The 21713-nt window shown below is 40.1% G+C and overlaps 1 protein-coding gene across 2 annotated transcripts; it reads right to left on the reverse strand.

Moving 5' to 3' along the window:
* Positions 1 to 81: 81 nt before the first annotated feature.
* On the reverse strand, positions 82 to 21308 carry spty2d1 (SPT2 chromatin protein domain containing 1). Of its 2 annotated transcripts, none has more exons than XM_014123874.3 (6): positions 20739 to 21308; positions 20054 to 20168; positions 18319 to 19929; positions 12110 to 12266; positions 11655 to 11732; positions 82 to 1337 (listed from the first exon to the last, which is right to left on the reverse strand). In XM_014123874.3, exons 1-6 carry the CDS (start codon positions 20796 to 20798, stop codon positions 1238 to 1240), a joined length of 2121 nt encoding a protein of 706 aa, XP_013979349.3. In that variant the 5' UTR covers positions 20799 to 21308; the 3' UTR covers positions 82 to 1237. The 2 variants fall into 2 exon arrangements, with proteins under 2 accessions (XP_013979349.3, XP_013979350.1); XM_014123875.3 differs by lacking the exon at positions 82 to 1337 and adding an exon at positions 1349 to 1561.
* Between the last annotated feature and the right edge of the window lie 405 nt (positions 21309 to 21713).

Here is a 21713-nt window from a genome sequence, read left to right on the forward strand (position 1 = left end):
ATGGTCATGGACAACACTCATTTTGCCTTTAACACTGTCAAATTGGTGAAACATTCATACAATATTCACTATTCCTTTCAATAGTGTTTTCCACCACATTGAGAGATTTTATTTGCTTCAGTATGAAATGAATGCTATTTTGTTATATAAAAGGATGAGAAATTATAGTTACATTTCTATTTAAATTAGCAGATTCAGGCTGCTAAATTAACAAATAGGATCATATCGTTCTAGGGATTAAAATAATATAACAGGGGGGGAAACAGCAAAGGCACACCACAAGCAAATAAAAACCATCTGCCAACAAGTTACGTCAAATCTTTTTAACAAGAAAATAGCAACATTTCATGAAATGTCTCTGGCAATGTCTCTTTTTCTCCATCATTAAAGGGGCAATCTGCAGTTGCTACATCCATTTTCTGATTTATAAGTTAATGATATGTACCCATTGATTCTTGAGGAATATAACTTAATGCCTCATGAGTTTAGTTCAACTGTCATATCCACACAGAACACAAAATATAAGCTTGTTTTACTCCAATGTTCAAAGTAAATGTAAACAAACACTATATAGAATCAAAACTTGGTTAAAACCATAATTTTGGTATCATGGATGGTCAGCCCTTGCATCCATAGCATATGAATTTGAGAGTGGTTACATTTCTCCAGCCCCATCCCACAGCATTTACTGAAACAGAGGCGGGGACACCGCTTTATTGTTTCAACTGCTGACTGCCCCTTTACATTAAAGAAGATTAAATTTAAAAAAATGGACCAATGGGTTTTGGTTCTGTATGGGGAAAAATACAACATGATTGCCATTCACAACTTGGCAAGGCAATCACACGTTACATGATAGCTCTGTCATTTTCTATGGGTTTCAAAAATAGGTCATAATTGGTATTATATTAAATTGTCTCTCTGCGGCTCAGCTAGGAAAAGACTGAAAGACTTGATAGTGCAACCCTACTCCTTTCCAACGGGAAAAATAAATAATGTAACAGAAGCAAGTGGCCACTGCACTGGTCTGACCACCCCATTCCACTCCAGGGTGAAGTTTTCCCTAGGTGCAGATTTAGGATCAGCTTCCCCTCCCCCAATCCTTACCACTAGCGGGGAAAATGCTAAACTGACTCAGGAGCAACATCTAGGGGCAAATTTCCCCCCCCCCCCAAACACACACACACACACTCCAGGAAATGGCTGCATTGTGTTTGTGTGTTAAACTTAAGTGTCCTCAAACTTTTTTTCGTTTCGCATTCATTGGCATTTTCTTTTTCATCTCTTCCTCCTCTAAGCGCAACTCTTCCTCATCCTCCTTGATACCCAGGCGTAAACTGGGAGAAGTGGAGAGAAAAACAAAACAGAGAAGATGTGTTAACACATGCAGACAACCACTGTCTAGCTTAAGTGGGCTTCCCTTTGTTTCTCGTCAAAGATGGGACAAGGGATTTTGTTTTTAGGGCTTCAATTCGTTTTCTTCCGCTTGGCCATATTCTGTTTGAGTTCCTCCTCCTCTCGTCTCTCCTCTTCCTGATCTTCGAAGACGGCCATTTTCAGGCTAACAGGACAGGGTGAAGCACAGGGGGCATAGCACAGGAGAGCAGAGACAGCGCACACAAAGAGAGGCAGAACACAGGAGTGAGTGAGTTGAATCCATGATCTGGCAAAAAAGCAATGGACTGAGGGTGGCAAGTCTTGGTTCTGGAAGGCTGCAGTGTGTGTAGGCTTTGGTTTCGAACCAGCCCAGCTGTAACATACCTGATAAAACGTATTGACATCTAAAAGAAACACTATGGTTAGCGGATTATTTGAATCAGGCTAAAAACACATGCAGCCCTCCAGGACCAGGATTGGCCAGCCCTGCAATACACAAACACTTCCACCTGCAGGCATTTCTCTATGGATCCCTCTACCCCGACTGCAGTAATGACAATAGGGCTGACCCAATTTAATTGAATGGTCAGATTTTTTTAAATGGAGCAGTCGCAAATTGTTTATTTTTTATTTTATGGCACATGAGAAGCCTGTCTGATTCCCGCCTGTCTCAGTGGACTAATACCGATGGAGTTTGCCGCCTCCGCAGTGTAACGTAAGGCACGCCTGCCAGATTCGCCTTGGCACGCCAAGCAATTTGATAAAATGGAGAATGAGAAAATAAGTTAAATTGGTTTTCTTTAATGGCTACTGCTTTGGACCTGACACCATTTGTGAAGTATTCCTTAGGCCTACAGTATGTGTGAAGATAACTTGTATTGGGTATAATTTTAAATGTTGCAACAAGAAGGGGAGTGTGGCTAAAATGCACAGGGCGTGTCTCTCTCAAGAATGCGCTCTCTCCCGCCAATTCATTGTTTCATAACTTCATTTTGTGAATTGTTTGCCTTTTGATTGTTAGTGTCTATCAACTCCCCATTACCAGTAGTACATTTACCATTAATCACCACTTCTTTGTTTGGTTATGGTAATTTCTGTTAATGCATTCAATATATTATTACAGTTGTTAACCATTTTGATTGTCAGAGTGGACATGTTTGCAGAGCTCACAACCTATACTACACTTGTGAGAAACAAGATTGGGTTCCATTTACGAGTTGTCAATTTATCAATTTATTAATTTATTCATTGTGTTTTGTTTGGACCGCTCCTGTCAATGTTGAGGGTGAGCACCTGATTACGCATAGAGGTAGGCCTAGGCAACCTGACCTGTGCGCAAATGTGTCAACTTTTTTTTATTTAACCTTTATTTAATTAGGCAAGTCATTTGGGGATTTCTGATAGTATTTATGATTGTCTTAACCCACCACCACTTATAAACTGTGGAGCTTCTCAAAGTAATTTTTTCTTCACCTCAAACAGCAAGTAAACAAAGTGTGTTTTTACATCTACTGGGAATGACAATAGTTCCTCACTGTATTTGAAAACGAAAGGGAGAGAGCTGGAAAGAGTTAACCACTGAGCCTTGGTGTGAAAGGGAAAATGACATGTTCCGATCCAGTGGACACACGTCATAAAATACCTGATTACTTCTTATCCCTTGCGCAAATAAGGCTGTGTCTGTCTGGAGCTCACTGGGGCAGGAAACTCTGAGGGCCCAGAATAGTGATAGAATGTTGCAAATTAAGATCAGTTTGAGGTCATACTCATATCTTAAACATTTGAACTGGGGACCGATGCGTATCGGTGAATAGTTACATCCCTTGGAATTACACAACCTTTTTACCTCAGATTGGTGATGTTAGTATAAAAGTTTATAGTTAACATGATGACAAGATCAATTGCATAAAACAGATCAATATCTTTTATTTTCTACTGTTGATTTTGTCATACACGCTGGGGGTCGCTGGACTTACATGCTGACCACACCACTAGCATTGCAAAATAAATGTACACATACATGTTATTCAATAATTGCGGCGCCACAGCAAGCATCTGCGAGGCCAGGTGCCAAAATAGAAGTTGGTTCTATTTGTGACGCTCAACGCTCTGCAAGTCCTGCCTCTCAAATCTCCTCATTGGTTTTTAGGAGCATGTGCCATCTCATTGGTTTTTAGGAGCATATACCCACGTGGGTGATTGTAAGATGAACTGACATCCACACTCCAGTCAGTTGTAGTAATGCACTGTAAAGTTGATTGCCAACCATCATATAAAGTCCAAAGAAGAAAAAGCCTTAAGGAAGGAGGAGAGATGACGAGAAACAAATTCGGTTTACCGTTTTATCTGTGGATTAATTGTTGGAGTAGAGGACCTTGTGCATTTCAGGTAAAATAACAACCCAATGTTTATATACAAGGAAAAATTTGCTAACAGCAGCAAGCTAGCTAGCTAAATTGCCATAAAATGTTTAATGCTTTTTGACCTGTCCCCAAATTAATATAATTGGTTCAGAGTTTGTTTTGATATTTCAACCTGCATGTCCTGATTGCTTCTGGTGTGGGTGAACAAAATCAACGTGCAGGCGTTGGCGCGCGTGTCCGGTTTGGTCAGCATGTTAGAACGCAGCTATAATTTATTTTCTCAAATGGCACGAATAATTCGGGGCGGTCTCTCTGTTAAAGTCTCTGGCCACACACCAATACACAGATTTGACCGTCAACTATCACTTAAATAGCAGCCAATCGTTGTCACTGTTGATATCCTATGGTGGGTTGTGATTAGTTGTGGTTTGTAACCCTTTCTGTGATGGCAGCTTCCGAAATCAACATCCGCCATTCCAAAATATAGATTGAAGCGTACTACAAATTCTCATTTAATCAACCATGTATAGGTTATTCCAAGTTTCCGCGTGACCTTCGTATAATGTATGTTTAAACAGTGCATTCAACCCAAACGTTTTGTCCCAGTTCTATTGATTTCAATATGTAATGATATGAGTGATTAACAAAAAAGTATTGTTAAACTTACTGCGTTGGTGATCCACTTCAATCAAAATGCAACACTTCAAAATGTAGCTGGCTGTCATCTACAAGTTGTCCTCTACGAGTGATATATAAATTATTCCCAGATTCTGTGTCGTTTTCGAGCTGTGCCAGTTTTAACAGGACATGCAAACGGATTTTCCCCCTCTCGCTCTATTGATTTCAACAGGATATGAGTAATTGACAAAACAGTGTTGTGTTTCTCTTTCGGCGACCCCCGTATCAAAATACAATACTATGAAATGTAGCTGACGGTCTTCTGCAGGTTCTCCTCTAACCAGTGAGGTAAAACATATCTCCCATTTCATGTCTTTTTAGTTGTGTACAACCAGATTTAATCAATATGAGTGATTCATTGCCACTTGTCAAAACAACCAGGATTTATGTGCTTGTGACAGTTTATAAGGTGCTTGATTAAAAAAATACAAGTAATATTATAATTGCACATTTGCGCATAGGTTTTCAATATATCAAACTGTTCCTGCATATTGGTTATTGATTTGGACATGTTAATGCTGTGTTTTGGCATAGAGCTAGTGATCAAAATATATTTTGGAAGCAATGACAGCATGCTTTTAAACTTAAGTTTTAGGAATATAAAATGTTACTTTCAAAAATAATTTCCAATGGTATTGTACTTAAATCAGTTAACTGCTGAATGAGTCCTAAAACATGCTGTGATTTATTTATTTTGATGATATATCAGAAATCACCAAATCGGGTTTGCCCTGTCTACTAACATGAGCTTCAGCCTGACCAAGTTGATAGTTGATACACTGTTTCAAGTTCGTTGCAGACAAGCAGAGTGGAGAGAAGCGATTGAAAAAAATATGAACAAACTGCCATCAGTAACCAACATAATTTCTATGATTTTCTTTTTATGGATATTTGCAACCTGTAATGTTTGGGTTTGCAGGCTTTATTGTAGGACATCTGTACCAAGTTAGCAAGAGAAGTTAATTACATCGGTATATTCGCAAATTATTCAGACCCCTTGACTTATTAACATTTTGTTACAGCCTTATTCTAAAATGTATAAAATACCCCAAAAATCCTCAATCTACACACAATACCTCAATAACAAAGCGAAAAAAGTTTTTGAAAATTCATCAAAAAGAAAAAACAACAATATTACATTTACATAAGTATTCAGACCCTTTCCTATGAGACTTGAAATTGAGCTCAGGTGCAACCTGTTTCCATTGATGATCCTTGAGATGTTTCTACAACTTGGAGTCCACCTGTGGTAAATTAAATTATTGGACATGATTTGGAAGGCACACACACCTGTCTAGATTAGGGCTGTGGCGGTCACTTCATTTCGTCAGTCAGTGATTGTCAAGCAAATAACTGTCAGTCTCAAGGTAAATGACTAAATTAAACACATTTAGCATCTCCTGGCTTCCGTTGCATAGCCTACAAGCCCCTAATGCAGAACTTGGATTTATTAGACTTTTTAAAATGTAGATGTATCTATATAATATAGCCTATACTTGTTTTATTTATATATATATATATATATTTTAGACCAGTCTAAACAAGCATGATATGAAGAAAATGTAGTTTATTTCAGAAGAACAGAATAGCCTACTCTGAGTTTTACTGATGCCAAATGGCTGTGGGCTAGACTAGTTCATTTAGCAGAAAAGATTTGCTTAGAATTCCGTGGCATTATTTTAAAGTATGAAGAATACAATTGAACAAACTGAATAAAATAGAATTATTCACAATTTGCAGGAGTGCGCACATGCGGCTATTCTGTGTTGTGTGGTTAAAGAAATAGGTACTCCTATATGATTCATTTAGAGTTAATGTACTTTAGCCCAAAGTTTGTAGAACAACTCTTTTGATTTGTAATACATTGTAAGGCTGCAGGATGCAACTAATGATGATTTGAAAAAAGTTATTGAAAGGCATGAGCAAATTTGATTTCAACTTGTCTCAACATACAGTGCTGTCGGAAAGTATTCAGACCCCTTGACTTATCCCACATGTTTGTTAAGTTACAGCATTATATTAAAATTGATTAAATTAAAAAATAAATAAAAATGCAATCTACACACAATACCTCATAATGACAAAGTGAAAACAGGTTTGACATTTTTGAAAATGTATTAAAAAATAAATAATTTTATTTACCAAAGTATTCAGACCTTTTGCTATTAGACTCGAAATTCAGCTCAGGTGCATCCTGTTTCCATTGATCATTTTTGAGATACAACTTGGAGTCCACCTGTGGTAAGTTCAATTGATTGGTCATGATTCTGAAAGGAACACACCTGTCTATATAAGGTCCCACAGTTGACAGTGCATGTCAGAGCAAAAACCAAGCCATGAGTTCGAAGGAATTGTCCGTAGAGCTCTGAGACAGGATTGTGTCGAGGCACAAATCTGGGGAAGGGTACAAAAACATTTCTGCAGCATTGAAGGTCCCCATGAACACAGTGGCCTCCATCATTCTTAAATAGAAGTTTGGAACCACCAAGACTCTTGCTAGAGCTGGCCGCCCGGGCAAACTGAGCAATCGGGGGAGAAGGGCCTTGGTAAGGGAGGTGACCAAGAACCTGATGGTCACTCTGAAAAAGCTCCAAAGTTTCTCTGTGGAGATCAGAGAACATTCCAGAAAGACAGCCATCTCAGCAGCACTACACCAATCAGGCCTTTATGGTAGTGGCCAGACGAAAGCCACTCCTCAGTAAAAGGCACGACAGGCCACTTGGAGTTTTCCAAAAGGCACCGAAAACAAAATTCTCTGGCCTGATGAAACCAAGATTGAACTCTTTGGCCTGAATACCATGTGTCACGTCTAGAGGAAACCTGGCACCATCCCTACGGTGAAGCATGGTGGAGGCAGCATCATGATGTGGGGATGTTTTTCAGCGGCAGGGACTGGGAGACTAGTCAGGGTTGAGGGAAAGATAAACAGGGCAAAGTACAGAGAAATTCTTGATGAAAACTTGTTCCAGAGCACTCAGAACCTTAGACTGAGGTGAAGGTGCACCTTCCAACAAGACAATGACCCTAAGCACACAGCCAAGACAACAGAGTGGCTTCGGGACAAGTCTCTGAATGTCCTTAAGTGGCTCAGCCAGAGCCTGGACTTGAACCTGATCGAACATCTCTGGAGAGACCTGAAAATAACTGTGCAGAGACGATCCCCTCCAACCTGACAGAGCTTGAGAGGATATGCAGAGAACAATGAGAAAAACACTCCAAATACAGGTGTGCTGAGCTTGTAGCATCATACCCAAGAAGACTTGAGGCTGTGATCGCTGCCAATGGTGCTTCAATAAAGTACTGAGTAAAGGGTCTGAATACTTGTGTAAATGTGATATTACTGTTTTAAATTTTTAATACATTTGCAAAAATGTCTAAAAACCTGTTTTGCTTTCTCATTATGGGGTATTGTGTGTAGATTGATGAGGGGAATTAAAAAATATATATTTTAGAATAAGGCTGTAACGTAACAAAATGTGGAATAAGTCAAGGGGTCTGAATACACTATATCTCTGTGTTCTGCGCCAGGTTCTTTAGCTTCTCATGGCTCACGGTGTATTATACAATGTATCCATTGTGCAGAGGCGGGCGCTCTTGCATTAAAATCTAAATAAAATTGTATTGGTTGTGTACACATTTTGAAGATGTTATCGCAACTTTTAGATTTGTATGATTTTCATTTAGATAGATTTTAGATTAACCACATGGCAAAAACGTTATTATAATTGAAATGAAACAGTTCCATGAAAATGTGCATAGAGCCCCATAGTGGCGGTGCCATAATACCCATAAAACCTAGTAGTCAAACAAGGAAATAGTTCCAATCGTTTTTTCCACAATGGCGTGACGTTTTGATAACCATGTAAATCTTTCTCAGACAAGGTGACTTATCAATATACTCGACTTTATTTATATATATTTTTTATTTATTTCACCTTTATTTAACCAGGTAGGCAAGTTGAGAACAAGTTCTCATTTACAACTGCGACCTGGCCAAGATAAAGCAAAGCAGTTCGACACATACAACAACACAGAGTTACACATGGAGTAAAACAAACAGTCAATAATACAGTCGAAAAATAAGTCTATATACAATGTGAGCAAATGAGGAGAGATAAGGGAGGTAAAGGCAATAAATAGGCCATGGTGGCGGAGTAAATACAATATAGCAAGTAAAACACTGGAATGGTAGATTTGCAGTGGATGAATGTGCAAAGTAGAAATACTGGGGTGCAAAGGAGCAAAATAAATAAATACAGTAGGGGAAGAGGTAGTTGTTTGGGCTAAATTATAGATGGGCTATGTACAGGTGCAGTAATCTGTGAGGTGCTCTGACAGCTGGTGCTTAAAGCTAGAGAGGGAGATGTGTTTCCAGTTTCCAGTTTCAGAGAATTTTGTAGTTCGTTCCAGTCATTGGCAGCAGAGAACTGTAAGGAGGCACGGCCGAAGGAGGAATTGGCTTTGGGGGTGACCAGAGAGATATACCTGCTGGAGCGCGTGCTATGGGTGGGTGCTGCTATGGTGACCAGCGAGCTGAGATAAGGGGGGCCTTTACCTAGCAGGGTCTCGTAGATGACCTGGAGCCAGTGGGTTTGGCGACGAGTATGAAGCGAGGGCCAGCCAACGAGAGCGTACAGGTCGCAGTGGTGGGTAGTATATGGGGCTTTGGTGGCAAAACGGATGGCACTGTGATAGACTGCATCCAATTTATTGAGTAGGGTATTGGAGGCTATTTTGTAAATGACATATAGAATACGCCAGTATGTAATTAGCATATATATTTTTTTTAAATGGGGGGGGGGGGGGGGGGCGAATATATTGATAAAAGTCACCTTGTCCTTGAGAGATTTACACAGCTATGAAAACGTCACGCCGGGGTAAGCCTACACGAAACACAGCACTTATTTTAAGTGTTTCTATAATCCCCTATGGGAAAAATGAATGGTGGAAAAACGATTGGAACCATTTCCTTGTTTGACCGCTAGGTTTTATGGGCATTATGACTCATACTGGCGTATTCTATATGAAAATAATGGGCACGTAGATCAGTAGAAATGGTCATATAAATTGGAAATTGATGTAGCCTATTACCGGCAACTTCAGGAGCATAACAGCAGCATCTAGAGGATGGGAATCGGCTGTTGTAGTGACCACATTACCACCACACCAGCGGTCACGAGTCATGAAGGCAGTCAAATTCCATGTGACTGTTTAGTCTTGGTAATTATTCTTCTCCAAGCGCTGATGCTGCTGCTGGTCATTAGTAACCTACCAAACTTGCTAACTGCCTGGTACTCACCATTATATTGTCCCTCTAATCACTCTGACATCAATGCAAATGCATTCGAAAATCTAATCAAACACTTCATGAGCTCATGTTGCGCAACATTTCTATAACAGCGTGATGGCCACTAATAAAGAGGCCTAGTATATTTATTTCTCAACTTTCCTTATATTAAGCACATTGCTTACATTTACAACAGGAGTATAGCCTACCTGGCTGGCATGAAAATAAACCACAGGGAAAAGCGTCCTCCATTCGCTATCTAAGTGCATTTTTAATTTATTTTTATATAACTAGGCAAGTCAGTTAAGAACAAATTCTTATTTACAATGACGACCTCCCCCGGCCAAACCATCCCCTAACCCGGATGACTCTGGGCCAATTGTGCACCGCCCTATGGTACTCCTGATCACGGCCGGTTGCGATACAGCCTGGGATCGAACCCGGGTCTGTAGTGCCACCTCTAGTACTGCAATGCAGTGCCTTTGACCACTGCGCCATTCAGGATCCCTGCATAGGTGACACGTATTATTTCCCGCTGCCCCTGTTTCGATACAGGTGCATAATAATGGTCCATTTTAAATCATTTTAAATGTCACATATTATTTAGTATATGTAAGGACCAGATTCAATCAAGAATAGTCTAATGGGTGACAATACTAGCCTATCAATTTTATATTATCACTTGTGAATGATACCCAGCATAAGAAAACGTTTTTTTTTTGCGACTTGTTCATAGTCGCACACCTCACGTAGCCTAGCCCATAGGCCTATATGTTTTAATAAGGTTTACATCACAACTAAAGTGGCCAAATAATATCTTAAAATGAATCACATTAATCCGCTTTACAAGGGGTTTAGAGCCTAACTGGCATATATAAGCAGTGCGTGAGTTTCAAATTTGGGGAAGATCATTTTCACAATAAAAATGCACCTTTATAATAAAAGCATTACATGAGGTCACTTTTGATAATGGTGTTTTCCGCTAATGGAACATTCGCACTTATAGCCTACTACCACGTGAATGAGAGACTATTGGAGTGTGTACAGCCTGCGCAAAAAACAAAGCAAAGCTCATGTCTTTCAAGCGACTTTTTTCAAATCATCATTAGAGTCGTATCATGCAGCATTACAATGTATGAAAAATCAAAACATATAGCCCAACGTTTGTAGAATAACTAAAGTTACATTAATAACTCTAAATTAAGCATATAGGAGTACCTATTTCTTTGTTAACCGGCACTCAACACAGAATAGCTGCATGTGCACACTCCCTCAAATCGTTTGGAGAAAATATCCTCTCTTATTTTATTCAGCTTTGTTCAATTGTATTCTTAATACTACAGAACAATATAAAATAATGCCACTGAATTCTAAGCTAATCTTGTCTGCTAAAGGAACTAGTGTAGTCCACAGCCATATGGCATAGCCAGATCAGGACCTAACATAAGGACAACTATGCTATTCTGTTCTTCTGAAATAGAATACATTTTCTTCATATCATGCTTCTTTAGACCGGTCTAAAATAATGGATTTATTGTGAAGGTGTAGGCTATATTACATGGATTTATTCAACATTTTAAAATGGCTTGTAGGCTATGTGTGGAAGCCAGGAGATGCTAAATGTGTTTATGTTAATTAACGGTCAATTAACGCGATACCGACAGTTATTTGACAATCACCGGCTGACGAAACTGTGTGTAATATATACTCAAGTAAGGTGGACACAATTTAACACCCTGTGGGTTTGTCAATTGTCATAAAGAGAACAACATTCTAGTGCTGGATCCAAACCCATAGCCCCTTCTCCTGGGATATTAGCAGACTTGAAAGGGCATAATCAATTTAAACAATAGGTTGATGGGTACACCAAAGGGGTAGGGACTAGGGGTTGTTTTTGGACCAGTCCTAGAACACACCAGTGGTCTCATCTCCCCTCACCAATGGCTTACCTCCTAGCCTCCTCTTTTTGCTGGTCTTTCCAACTGCTCTCCATGAACTTTAATGCATAGTCACTCTCCTCTTTGTATCTAGGGCAGAAAAAGCACACAAAACACATTAGTCAGGACCTTGAAGTGGAATGGAACAAACCACAAGCTACACCAAGTGCTTTTGTGTGACTTCAAAAAGCTTAAACACTAGTGAAATGCAGTTAACTGGGAATTTCAAACAAGAAGAGGACATAACTATAGACAACCTCAAAAACAGCCATCACACTTCTAGGGTTATTTGGAGAAGACCTTGACGGTGTGTGTGGGTGTGTGCGCTTCTAGGGGGTTTAGGGTTATAATTAGTGTTAAAGGTTAGGTTTTGGGGTTAAGGTTAGGATTCTGGAAAATAGGATTTTTAATGGGAATAAATTGTGTCCCCACAAGGTTAGTACAACCAGACTGTGTGAGACCCTTACTTGGTCCGGTCGTAGCCAAAGATTTCCTTGATGTGTTTGGAGATTGTCTCTTGGTCCTCCCCTTCATCGTCGATGAAGTCCTCCATCTCAGAGTCATACTCCTCCTCGTCCTCGTACTTCCTCTTGTAGGCCGAGGTGATTGGCGAACGAATCGTGCCTGGGGAAAACAGGGGTGTACTCATTAGTGCACACAGTGTTAAAACGTTTTGCACAATAGCAACACCTTTTGCAACGGAAAACAAAAACAAGTGTTTATTGGACAAATCCAGATAGTCCCTCCCGTTTCGGTCCGCTTACTTCCGTTTGCTTCCTAGTGAACACACCCTGGAAAATGTGCCTGTGTAAGAGAGGTCTAGGATGGGGAAGGGAGGCTGACCCTTAGAGCTGGGCTATATGGACAAAAATCCATATCAAAATCCATTTACCGAATTATCATACTGATACATTTAACGATACATTTTAAAAATGTATAAGCCCCACTCTAAATCTTTCATACTTCTGACATAGCGTTCCAAAGAATAACTACTCTTCTTATGCGGTTTAAGCTAGAAAGGCATTCAAACTTCCAAACGTGTAGACCAGTCTGGAATAGTGTGCTATCATACAACGTTGATATATTTTATACTTTTTAAACTATAAAGCTTTTTGGGAGACTGTTGTTCCATGTAGTGAATCTGTTATTCAATGCATTTCTATGGGCTAATAGCAGTAACGTAAAATTCAATGTTTCTTAAAAAAAAAAAATATATATATATATATATACACACACACATTTTCATTATACCTTAAGTGCTGTTAAAATTCAAAATCAAATAGCTAAATAATCCTTGGCATGACCATTTTATAACAATTTCATATAGCTTAGTAACCCCCCTAAATATATTTTATTTACAAAATTAATTAATTTGCCCATGTTAATCATAAGACATGAACAAAATGTATCAGTGATCATGTATCATATTTTCCTGCAACCTTCTGAAATGGCACAGGAATGACCGTCTGTGTGTGCGGTGCCCACATGTCTGCACTTTGTGTCGTCTTTAGTGATGATGCTGATAACCTTTCACTGGTAAAGATGGAAAGGCTTTCCCAAAAAACTTCTCAATTAAATGTAAACTACAAAGCAGCCTGCTGTCGTTTTGACCATTTTCCCAACAACTTAGACTTAACATGAAATCTTCCTCTACTTCTCTGCCACTCAGATCTGAACATATATATATATATCTTCGGCCAATCAAACGATACAGCCGTTTTAGTAATAATATCAAGAACTTTTCCTCTCAGCTTTTTTAAACAACTTCCGGTTTGACCAGAGTAAGTCAGGAAGAGCCTTTTTGTACAATTATTTTATTTCAATGACAAATCAGTTCCTGTGGTTCACACAAATTACCACATTTTCATAGGCACCCCACAGAAAATGTATAAATGTGTTAGGGACATCTGTCCAGCAGAGGGTGGTTTGCTTTTGAGCCACAAACAGTCATGTGACTTCCTTGATAAACGTTCTGTGGACATGTTTAGGGACCATAATATTGATATGTGTGTGTTGCGCATGTAGAAAAATGTTTATGAGCAAGTTAGCTAGCTAGCTATCATAGACATTGTTTACCAAGTTAGCTTATATATATATATATATATCATTACAGATACTAAAAGATACTGATGAACACTAAATCTAAAGTAGTTGTTGATTATAGGACAAAAGGGTTGGGCTAATGATGGCTAAATAATACCATTTAGGCTAATTAACCAGCTGTAGCTAAAATATGTGTTTTGTGCATGAGGAAAAAAGTACATTTGTCTCATTTGCAGCTCCATTTTGTCCACAAATCTATTGGTTAAAGGCGAGTATCCAAAAATCACATTCCCATAAGGATATGAATGTTTGAGGCATTGTTTGTCTATTGTATTCCAATGTGTGAGAATAGTCACATTTGAGTTATCTCCACTTTTCTTACTTCTTATGGAATACCACTACGTGTACCCTCACACACAATTATAGTATTTGAACATAGGGTCTGACACACACACACACTTTTCTTTCCTAACAGGTCCAAAGAATAATCCCTGTCCAACTACATAAATCAGACAAAAATCATGTCATGAACATTTCCTGCAAATTCTTTCAATTTTCTTTGTTTATAACTTAAAGTTGATTCAAATTCAACTCGACTTGTATCCCCCTGGGGGCAGAGGTGCTCCGAGGGAAGGGGTGCCCCCTCTCCTGCCAGTGGGTCCCTCTTCCCACTGGGCTGAAGGAGGATCAGAGAGGACTTCAAGAACATCCTATTGTTCAAACCATTGTGATAAAATATATATTTTTTTAATTCATTTACAACTTCACTTCTGTACTCAATTATTAGTTTTCATATACTGTGGTATTCTAGTAGGAGAGTGTATAAAAGTGTAATAGTCAGTGGTTATTTCTGATGAAATGTGTGATCTAACTGCCCATCAAAGTAATAAGGTTGATATAGTAGTCTATCAAAGTACTGTAATTTCCGGACTATTGAGCGCACCTGAATATAAGCCGCACCCACTAAATTAAAAAAATATATATTATTTTGAACATAAATAAGCCGCACATTAGAGGTCGACCGATTAATCGGAATGGCCGATTAATTAGGGCCGATTTCAAGTTTTCATAACAATCGGTATTTTTGGCCACCGATTTGCCGATTTTTGGGGGGGAAAATGTGAATGTTTATTTATTTTTTTTTAAACCTTTATTTAACTAGGCAAGTCAGTTAAAGAACACATTCTTATTTTCAATGACAGCCTAGGAACGGTGGGTTAACTGCCTTGTTCAGGGGCAGAACGACAGATTTTTACCTTGTCAGCTTGGGGATGCAACCTTACGTTAACTAGCCCAACGCTCTAACCACCTGCTTTACGTTGCCAAGGTAAGTTGCTAGCTAGCATTAAACTTATCTTATAAAAAAACAATCAATCAATCATAAACACTAATTAACTACACATGGTTGATGATTTACTAGTTTATCTAGCCTGTCCTGCTTTGCATATAATCGATGTGGTGCGCATTCGCGAAAAAGGACCGTCTTTGCTCCGACGTGTACCTAACCATAAACATCAATGTCTTTCTTAAAATCAATACACAAGTATATATTTTTAAACCTGCATATTTAGTTAATATTGCCTGCTAACATTAATTTCTTTTAACTAGGGAAAATGTGTCACTTCTCTTGCAAACAGAGTCAGGGTATATGCAGCAGTTTGGGCCGCCTGGCTTGTTGCGAACTGTGAAGACTATTTCTTCCTAACAAAGACAGCAGACTTCACCAAACGGGGATGACTTAACAAAAGCGCATTTGCGAAAAAAAGCACAATCGTTGCACGACTGTACCTAACCATAAACATCTTTCTTAAAATCAATACACAGAAGTATATATTTTTAAACCTGCATATTTAGCTAAAAGAAATCCAGGTTAGCAGGCAATATTAACCAGGTGAAATTGTGTCAGTTCTCTTGCGTTCGTTGGACGCAGAATCAGGTTATACAGAATCTGGCTCGTTGCGAACTAATTTGCCAGAATTTTACGGAACTATGAAATAACATTGTAGGTTGTGCGATGTAACAGGAATATTTAGACTTATGGATGCCACCCGTTAGATAAAATACGGAACTGTTCCATATGTCACTGAAAGAATAATGTTTTCGAGATGATAGGTCATTAATATGGTCAAATCCGGAAAGTAAGGTTTATTATATTAGAGTTAAGTCTATGATTTGATATAGCAGTCTGACTGAGCGGTGGTAGGCAGCAGCAGGCTCGTAATAGTCAAAGGTATATGGTTTAGAGAGAAATAGTCGACGCGTCATAATTCCTGTAATAACTTGCGGCTGAACTTGAAAGGGGTTCCTTCGTTATTTTACCGTTCATGTCTTCCATAGAGAATGTCTTGATCTACTTCAAATAAGGTCTGTGTTTTGTGCTTAAACCGCCTTGGCGTTTTGATACCCGTGTAAATCTCACTAGGTAACGTTTGTCAACATATTTTCATAAATCCACTCTACAAAAAAAAAAGATCTTCGCTTAAATTGATCAGAGTTATATCCTATGGATATCTACACAGTTATACAATTGGCAAGGTGGTGTAAGCCTAAACCAAACACAGACCTTATTTTAAGTTAATCTAAAAATATCCTATGGAATAAATGAAGGAACCGCTTTTCAGATTTTGCTAGGTGTCATGGGAATTATGACTCGCACTTTGGTAGTCAATTCTTACCATGCCCATTATTAAAATAGGATTTCCTGCATATAGAAATTACAGTTTTGTTTTCAGCATTCATCACAGGTAACTTAAACTCTATTTTATTATTCAAACAGTTGAGAGTATTTGTCTCCTAAGCAGACTCTTCAGTATTGTTGTCACTTCAGAGCTGTGTGTGTGTGTGTGAGATATACACATAAAAAAAAATCATAATAATCGGCCGATTAATCAGTATCGGCCTTTTTGGTCCTCCAATAAATCGGTATCGGCGTTGAAAAAAATCATAATCGGTCGACCTCTACCGCACGTCTATAAGCCGCAAGTGCCTACCGGTACATTGAAACAAATGAACTTTACACAGGCTTTAACGAAACACGGCTTGTAACAAAAAATAAAACATTTGCAGTAAGCTTTAGTTGTCTTTTTGCCCTGAGTCCATTCCTCACGCTGCTGTTTCCGTCTTATCATCGACTTATTAAGACCAAGCTCCCATGCAGCAGCTCTATTTCCTTTTCCAACAGCCAGATCAATCGCCTTCAACTTGAAAGCTGCATCAAATGCATTTCTCCGTGTCTTTGCCATGATGAGGGTGACAAAATGACTACCGTAATCAGAATGATGGGAAGTTTGAGAGCGCTCGATTTAATCTAAACAGTAAACAAGAAAGTTGTTTGACCTTAACCCGTTCGGCAATTTCATTGGTCTAATGAAAGCTTCATGCCGCCAAAAAACTGAGCACGTCACAGAATGTGTTTTTTTGAAAGAAAAAAAATTGAAAGCGGAAAAAATCCATATATTAGCCGCGTCATTGTTTAAGCCGCGAGGTTCAAAGCGTGGGAAAAAAGTTGCGGCTTATAGTCCGGAAATTACAGTAATCAGACCAATTACTTTACTAAATGTACCTTTGACTATATTTAACTGCTTCGCTTAAGTAAAACTTTTTCAAATTAAGTCCCACAATCTTACATAGAAAATTACCATAGAGTTTAAATTACCATTAAAACTACTCCTACTATTTAAAATGTTATAAATTGTCCTGTTAGCAATAGCCCATATTTTTTGTCCTGTTAGCAACAGCCTGTGTTAGAAGACGTAGTCCTCTTTCCTTCTAAAACCTCACATTCTTCTTGTAAAGGCTACTTCTTTTAATTGACTTAAGTAAAATGGCCTCGATAAATGGTCGGTTTTGTCGGTGTTGATCATTTTCAGTTTATCATCCAAGCTCTACTGACCATTCTAGATGATCATTGTAATTGACTACATATAGAACCGTATGTTGCACGTCATTCTTGAAGTATTTCTCATCCTATGGGCTGGTTTCCCAGACACAGATTAAGCCTAGTCCTGGACTAAAAAGCATACTCAATGAAGATTCTCAATTGAAAGTGCCTTTTAGTCCAAGACTTGATCTGTTCAGGAAACCAGCCCCAAGTGAAGTATATTTCTATACAGTGCCTTCTGAAAGTATTCATACCCCTTGACTTATTCCACATTTTGTTGTGATACTGCCTGAATTAAAATTGGTTTAAATATATTTTCTCGCCCATCTGCACACAATGTCCCATAATGACAAAGTGAAAACATGTTTAGAAATTTTAGCAAATGTATTGAAAATGAAATACAAAAATCTCATTTACATTATTCACACCCTTGAGTCAATACTTTGTAGAAGCACCTATGTTTGTTTGCACTCTGAAGCAGGTTCTAGTCAAGGATTTGCCTGTTTTTGGCTCTATTCATTGTTCCCCAGATTTGCAGTGCTCATGTCTTCCACACAGCACTGCACGCCAAAACCCTAGCTTTATTATCGTGTTTTTATCCCCCAAATGTGTTTTATATTAGTACTTGTTTATTCTGTATTGTCATGGAGTGACATCCTTTACGATCTTGCGCCAACGGAGCTGAAACCTTCACAATAAATATTTTAGATTAGCTTGATGTCAAGTCTAATATTTTCTCCTTCTGGTCCTTACCTTGAGGTCTCATCATTGAGCTGGGCTGCATGCCTGGCCTACTCGGTGGCATGCCTGGCCTACTCGGTGGCATGCCTGGCCTACTCGGTGGCATGCCTGGCCTACTCGGTGGCATGCCTGGCCTACTCGGTGGCGCTCCCCTGCCTCCACCAAAGGTCTTGGATGAGATGGTCTCGGCCACCAAAGTGCACTTGGGTCTCCCAGGCCCGGAGCCCATACTGCTGGCTGGCCGCCTGGGCACGGGCCCCCCACCCCCAGGCCGACTGGGTGCGTTCCCTGGAGGTCTGACCCCTCCATCACCAGGGCGACCTTGGACACTACCTCCACCCGGCCTGGCCTGAGGTGGCCCCCCTGGCCTGGGAGGACCGACTGCAGTGGGTCTCATCTGTTCATTACTCGCTGGTCTTGCCGTGGAGCTACCACCAGGTCGCGCCGGTTCTCCCTTTCCGGGCCTGGAGGGTCCTCCGGTGGGTCCTCCCCTCACTGAGCTGCCTTGGCTGGCTCGAGCCTGCCCCAAAGAGCCCCCTTGCTGTGGTCTGTTTTGGCCCAAACCCTGTGGTCTAGCCTGGATGGAACTCAGAGCTGTGCTGGGTTTCATCCCGGAGCTGCCGGGTCGCCCTGGAGTTAGTGAGGGGTTTCCCTTCCTGGGGGTGTTAAGGTCACTTGTGGCAGTGGGTTTGTGGCCTGCTGAAGTGGGCCTGGGTGTGGCGGGTTTGGCTGAGACCTGAGAGGAGGCTCCTTTGGTGGGGGCTTTTCTGCTCAAGGCACCTGACAAGCTGGAAGAGGAGCTCTGAGAAGGTTTTGCTTTGGGCCTTTCTCTATCTCGGTCTCTGTCTCGAGACGGCTTGGCAGAACCGTGGTGGCTTCTTTCGCTCGACGAGCAAGATGGCAGCGGGACCTTTGGCTTCCTCCCCGACCCACTGGGGACAGGCCTCTCCGACAAGCTCTTGTGTGGCTGCTTCCCGTTCCTTACATCTCTGTCAGAAGTGCTTTTCCTTGAGGAGCTTGAGCTGGCCTGGGATTTGTCTCTTCCATCTCTGTTCCTATCTCTGTCCCCATCTCTATCTCGTTCTCTCTCCTGGGGTCTGGAGTCTCTGCTACCTTTATCAAGCCGCTTAGCCTTGCGTTCCAGGTCCAGCTCACGTATCTCATCGGCCGTCCGCAGCCTCTCCGGCTCGCCCTTCTTGCTTGGCTTGGCTTTCACCTCCACTGGCTCAAACTGCTTCTTCTGGGCCAGTTTGAGCAGCTCGGCAAAGTTCATGGGTAGAGGGGCGGGTTTAGATGGTCCGCTGGGTCTCTTTGAGGGCTTGGAGTTCGGAGCAGCCTGTCTGGGTATCTGGGGTTCCGGGTCCGGTTCTGGCTCGGGCTCAGAGTCAGTCTGCTCATATTCGTACGTGTCCTCATCATCTTCGTCGTAAGTGTCACTCCTCTGCTGCTCTTCGCCCCTCTCCCCCTTTGATCTCCTCTTCTTGGGTTCCTCCACCACAGGGATGCCGTTGTAGCCCCTGAAGTTATCCTTGGTTCGAGATGCCATCGCTCGAGCCTTGCGGTCAGACTTTAGCTCCACCCTTTTGGCGAGAAGCCCCTCTTTCTTTTTCATACTCATGGCCTCTGTGGAAACATTACAACACATTTCAATTAACCCAACATTAGCATATTATATGCATCGGTATTAACAAGCAACATAATTTCACACTACTTTACTAAATACAGATATATTGATTTAAAAACAAACCTTTCTTCTTACTCTCCATCTCTTGTTTCTTTAGGAAAGCCTGCACAGCTGCTGAGTTGACACCTTTCACTTTAGGGTCCTTTTTGGGTGGTCCAGTTTGTAAACTGTACCGCTTCTGCAAAGAAATGTGAAATGAAAATATGATAAATATAGATTAAGATGGGATGGTTAGTTGTGTAACCTACTAGTCGTTTGGGAAATTACTCACAAAAAAAAAATTGTTGGGATACACAAGGCAAGCAATAATGATTTATTTCTTGTTTATCACAGCCTATACATGGAAAAACATGATATTCTGAAACAAGGCTACAATAGCTGCTATCATGTCCATAAATATGTCACTAGATACCTATGTGAATACATTCCACCAAGTGTTAAAAGATTTGTGTATAGGTAACATAACTTATGTCATAAGGCTAAGTCCGAAGTTATAAGACCGGGCCTCAGGTCCACCACTAGGCACTACCAACATGGTTAACTAGCTAGAAAGCATTCCAAACGAATGGCTAGCTAGCACCTATTCTGGCCAGCAAGCTCGACGAATGACAGCCAACGTGGATGTCACTTAGCAGAGTTGGTAAACGCTATGGAGACACTGAGCAGACTAGTTAGCTAATTTACTGGTTGTAACCATGTTATATTATTTACAAATATGCATTAATGTTAACAAAAGCTTTATTCTCACCGGTACGCTACTGAGGCCCTGGTTTTGGGAAGCGATTGACAAGACATTTTCGAAGTCCATGGTGATTTTTTTGCCAGGTGGTGAATGGTTAGCTAAGGTTGGTTGGACAGCTCAATATTCCCTGCCAGGATGAAAAAGTATGACAGGCTACCTAGCTACTAGCTAGCTGTTTCCAGAAACGTCAACCATAACCACGCGTTACATGTCTTCATAAAATATAACGGTTCAAAATGTAGTTGACTCGCTTGCTAATTTGAATTGAGCAAAACTAAGTACCTATCTCAACCTGCTAAACAAGGCAGCTGGCGTTTCTAATTTAGCTAGCCTCACTTGTTAGCCTAGCTAGCCACGTAAACCCTCACTGGGATTACGTGGTTCTAATCAATTTCAAATGTGAACTACAAACACTAAAGTAAATTGATAACAACTGATTACGGCGAGGGGAAAATAAAGTAAAACGAAAAGATAAAACGAGAAAAAACAACAAGTGTCTATTTTCGTGCTGCTATTGTAGCAAAGATTACTATAATTGCGTAGACCGATGTGAAACAGGCAAGAATAACTAATTACTTCCGGGTTGCATATTTTTGTGACGCTTCAGTATAAATCCTGTCCTGTACATTTTTGTAAATTAATAATTTTGGCGAAATTACTTAGCATAGAAATAATAGTTACAAGTATTTATAAAGATATAATTATATATACTACCATTCAAAAAGTTGGGGTCACTTAGAAATGTCCTTGTTTTTGAAAGAAAAGCTGATTTTTTGTCAATTAAAATAACATCAAATTGATCAGCAATACAGTGTAGACATTGTTAATGTCGTAAATGACTATTGTAGCTGGAAATGGCAGATTCTTTTATGGAATATCTACAGAGGCCCATTATCAGCAACCATCACTCCTGTGTTCCAATGGCACGTTGTGTTAGCTAATCCAAGTTTGCCCTTAAAAAGAGTGGTCAATCAGCTTAAA

This window comes from Salmo salar, chromosome 10 (genome assembly GCF_965601325.2).
Source record: "Salmo salar chromosome 10, fSalSal1, whole genome shotgun sequence".
NCBI lineage: Eukaryota > Metazoa > Chordata > Actinopteri > Salmoniformes > Salmonidae > Salmo > Salmo salar.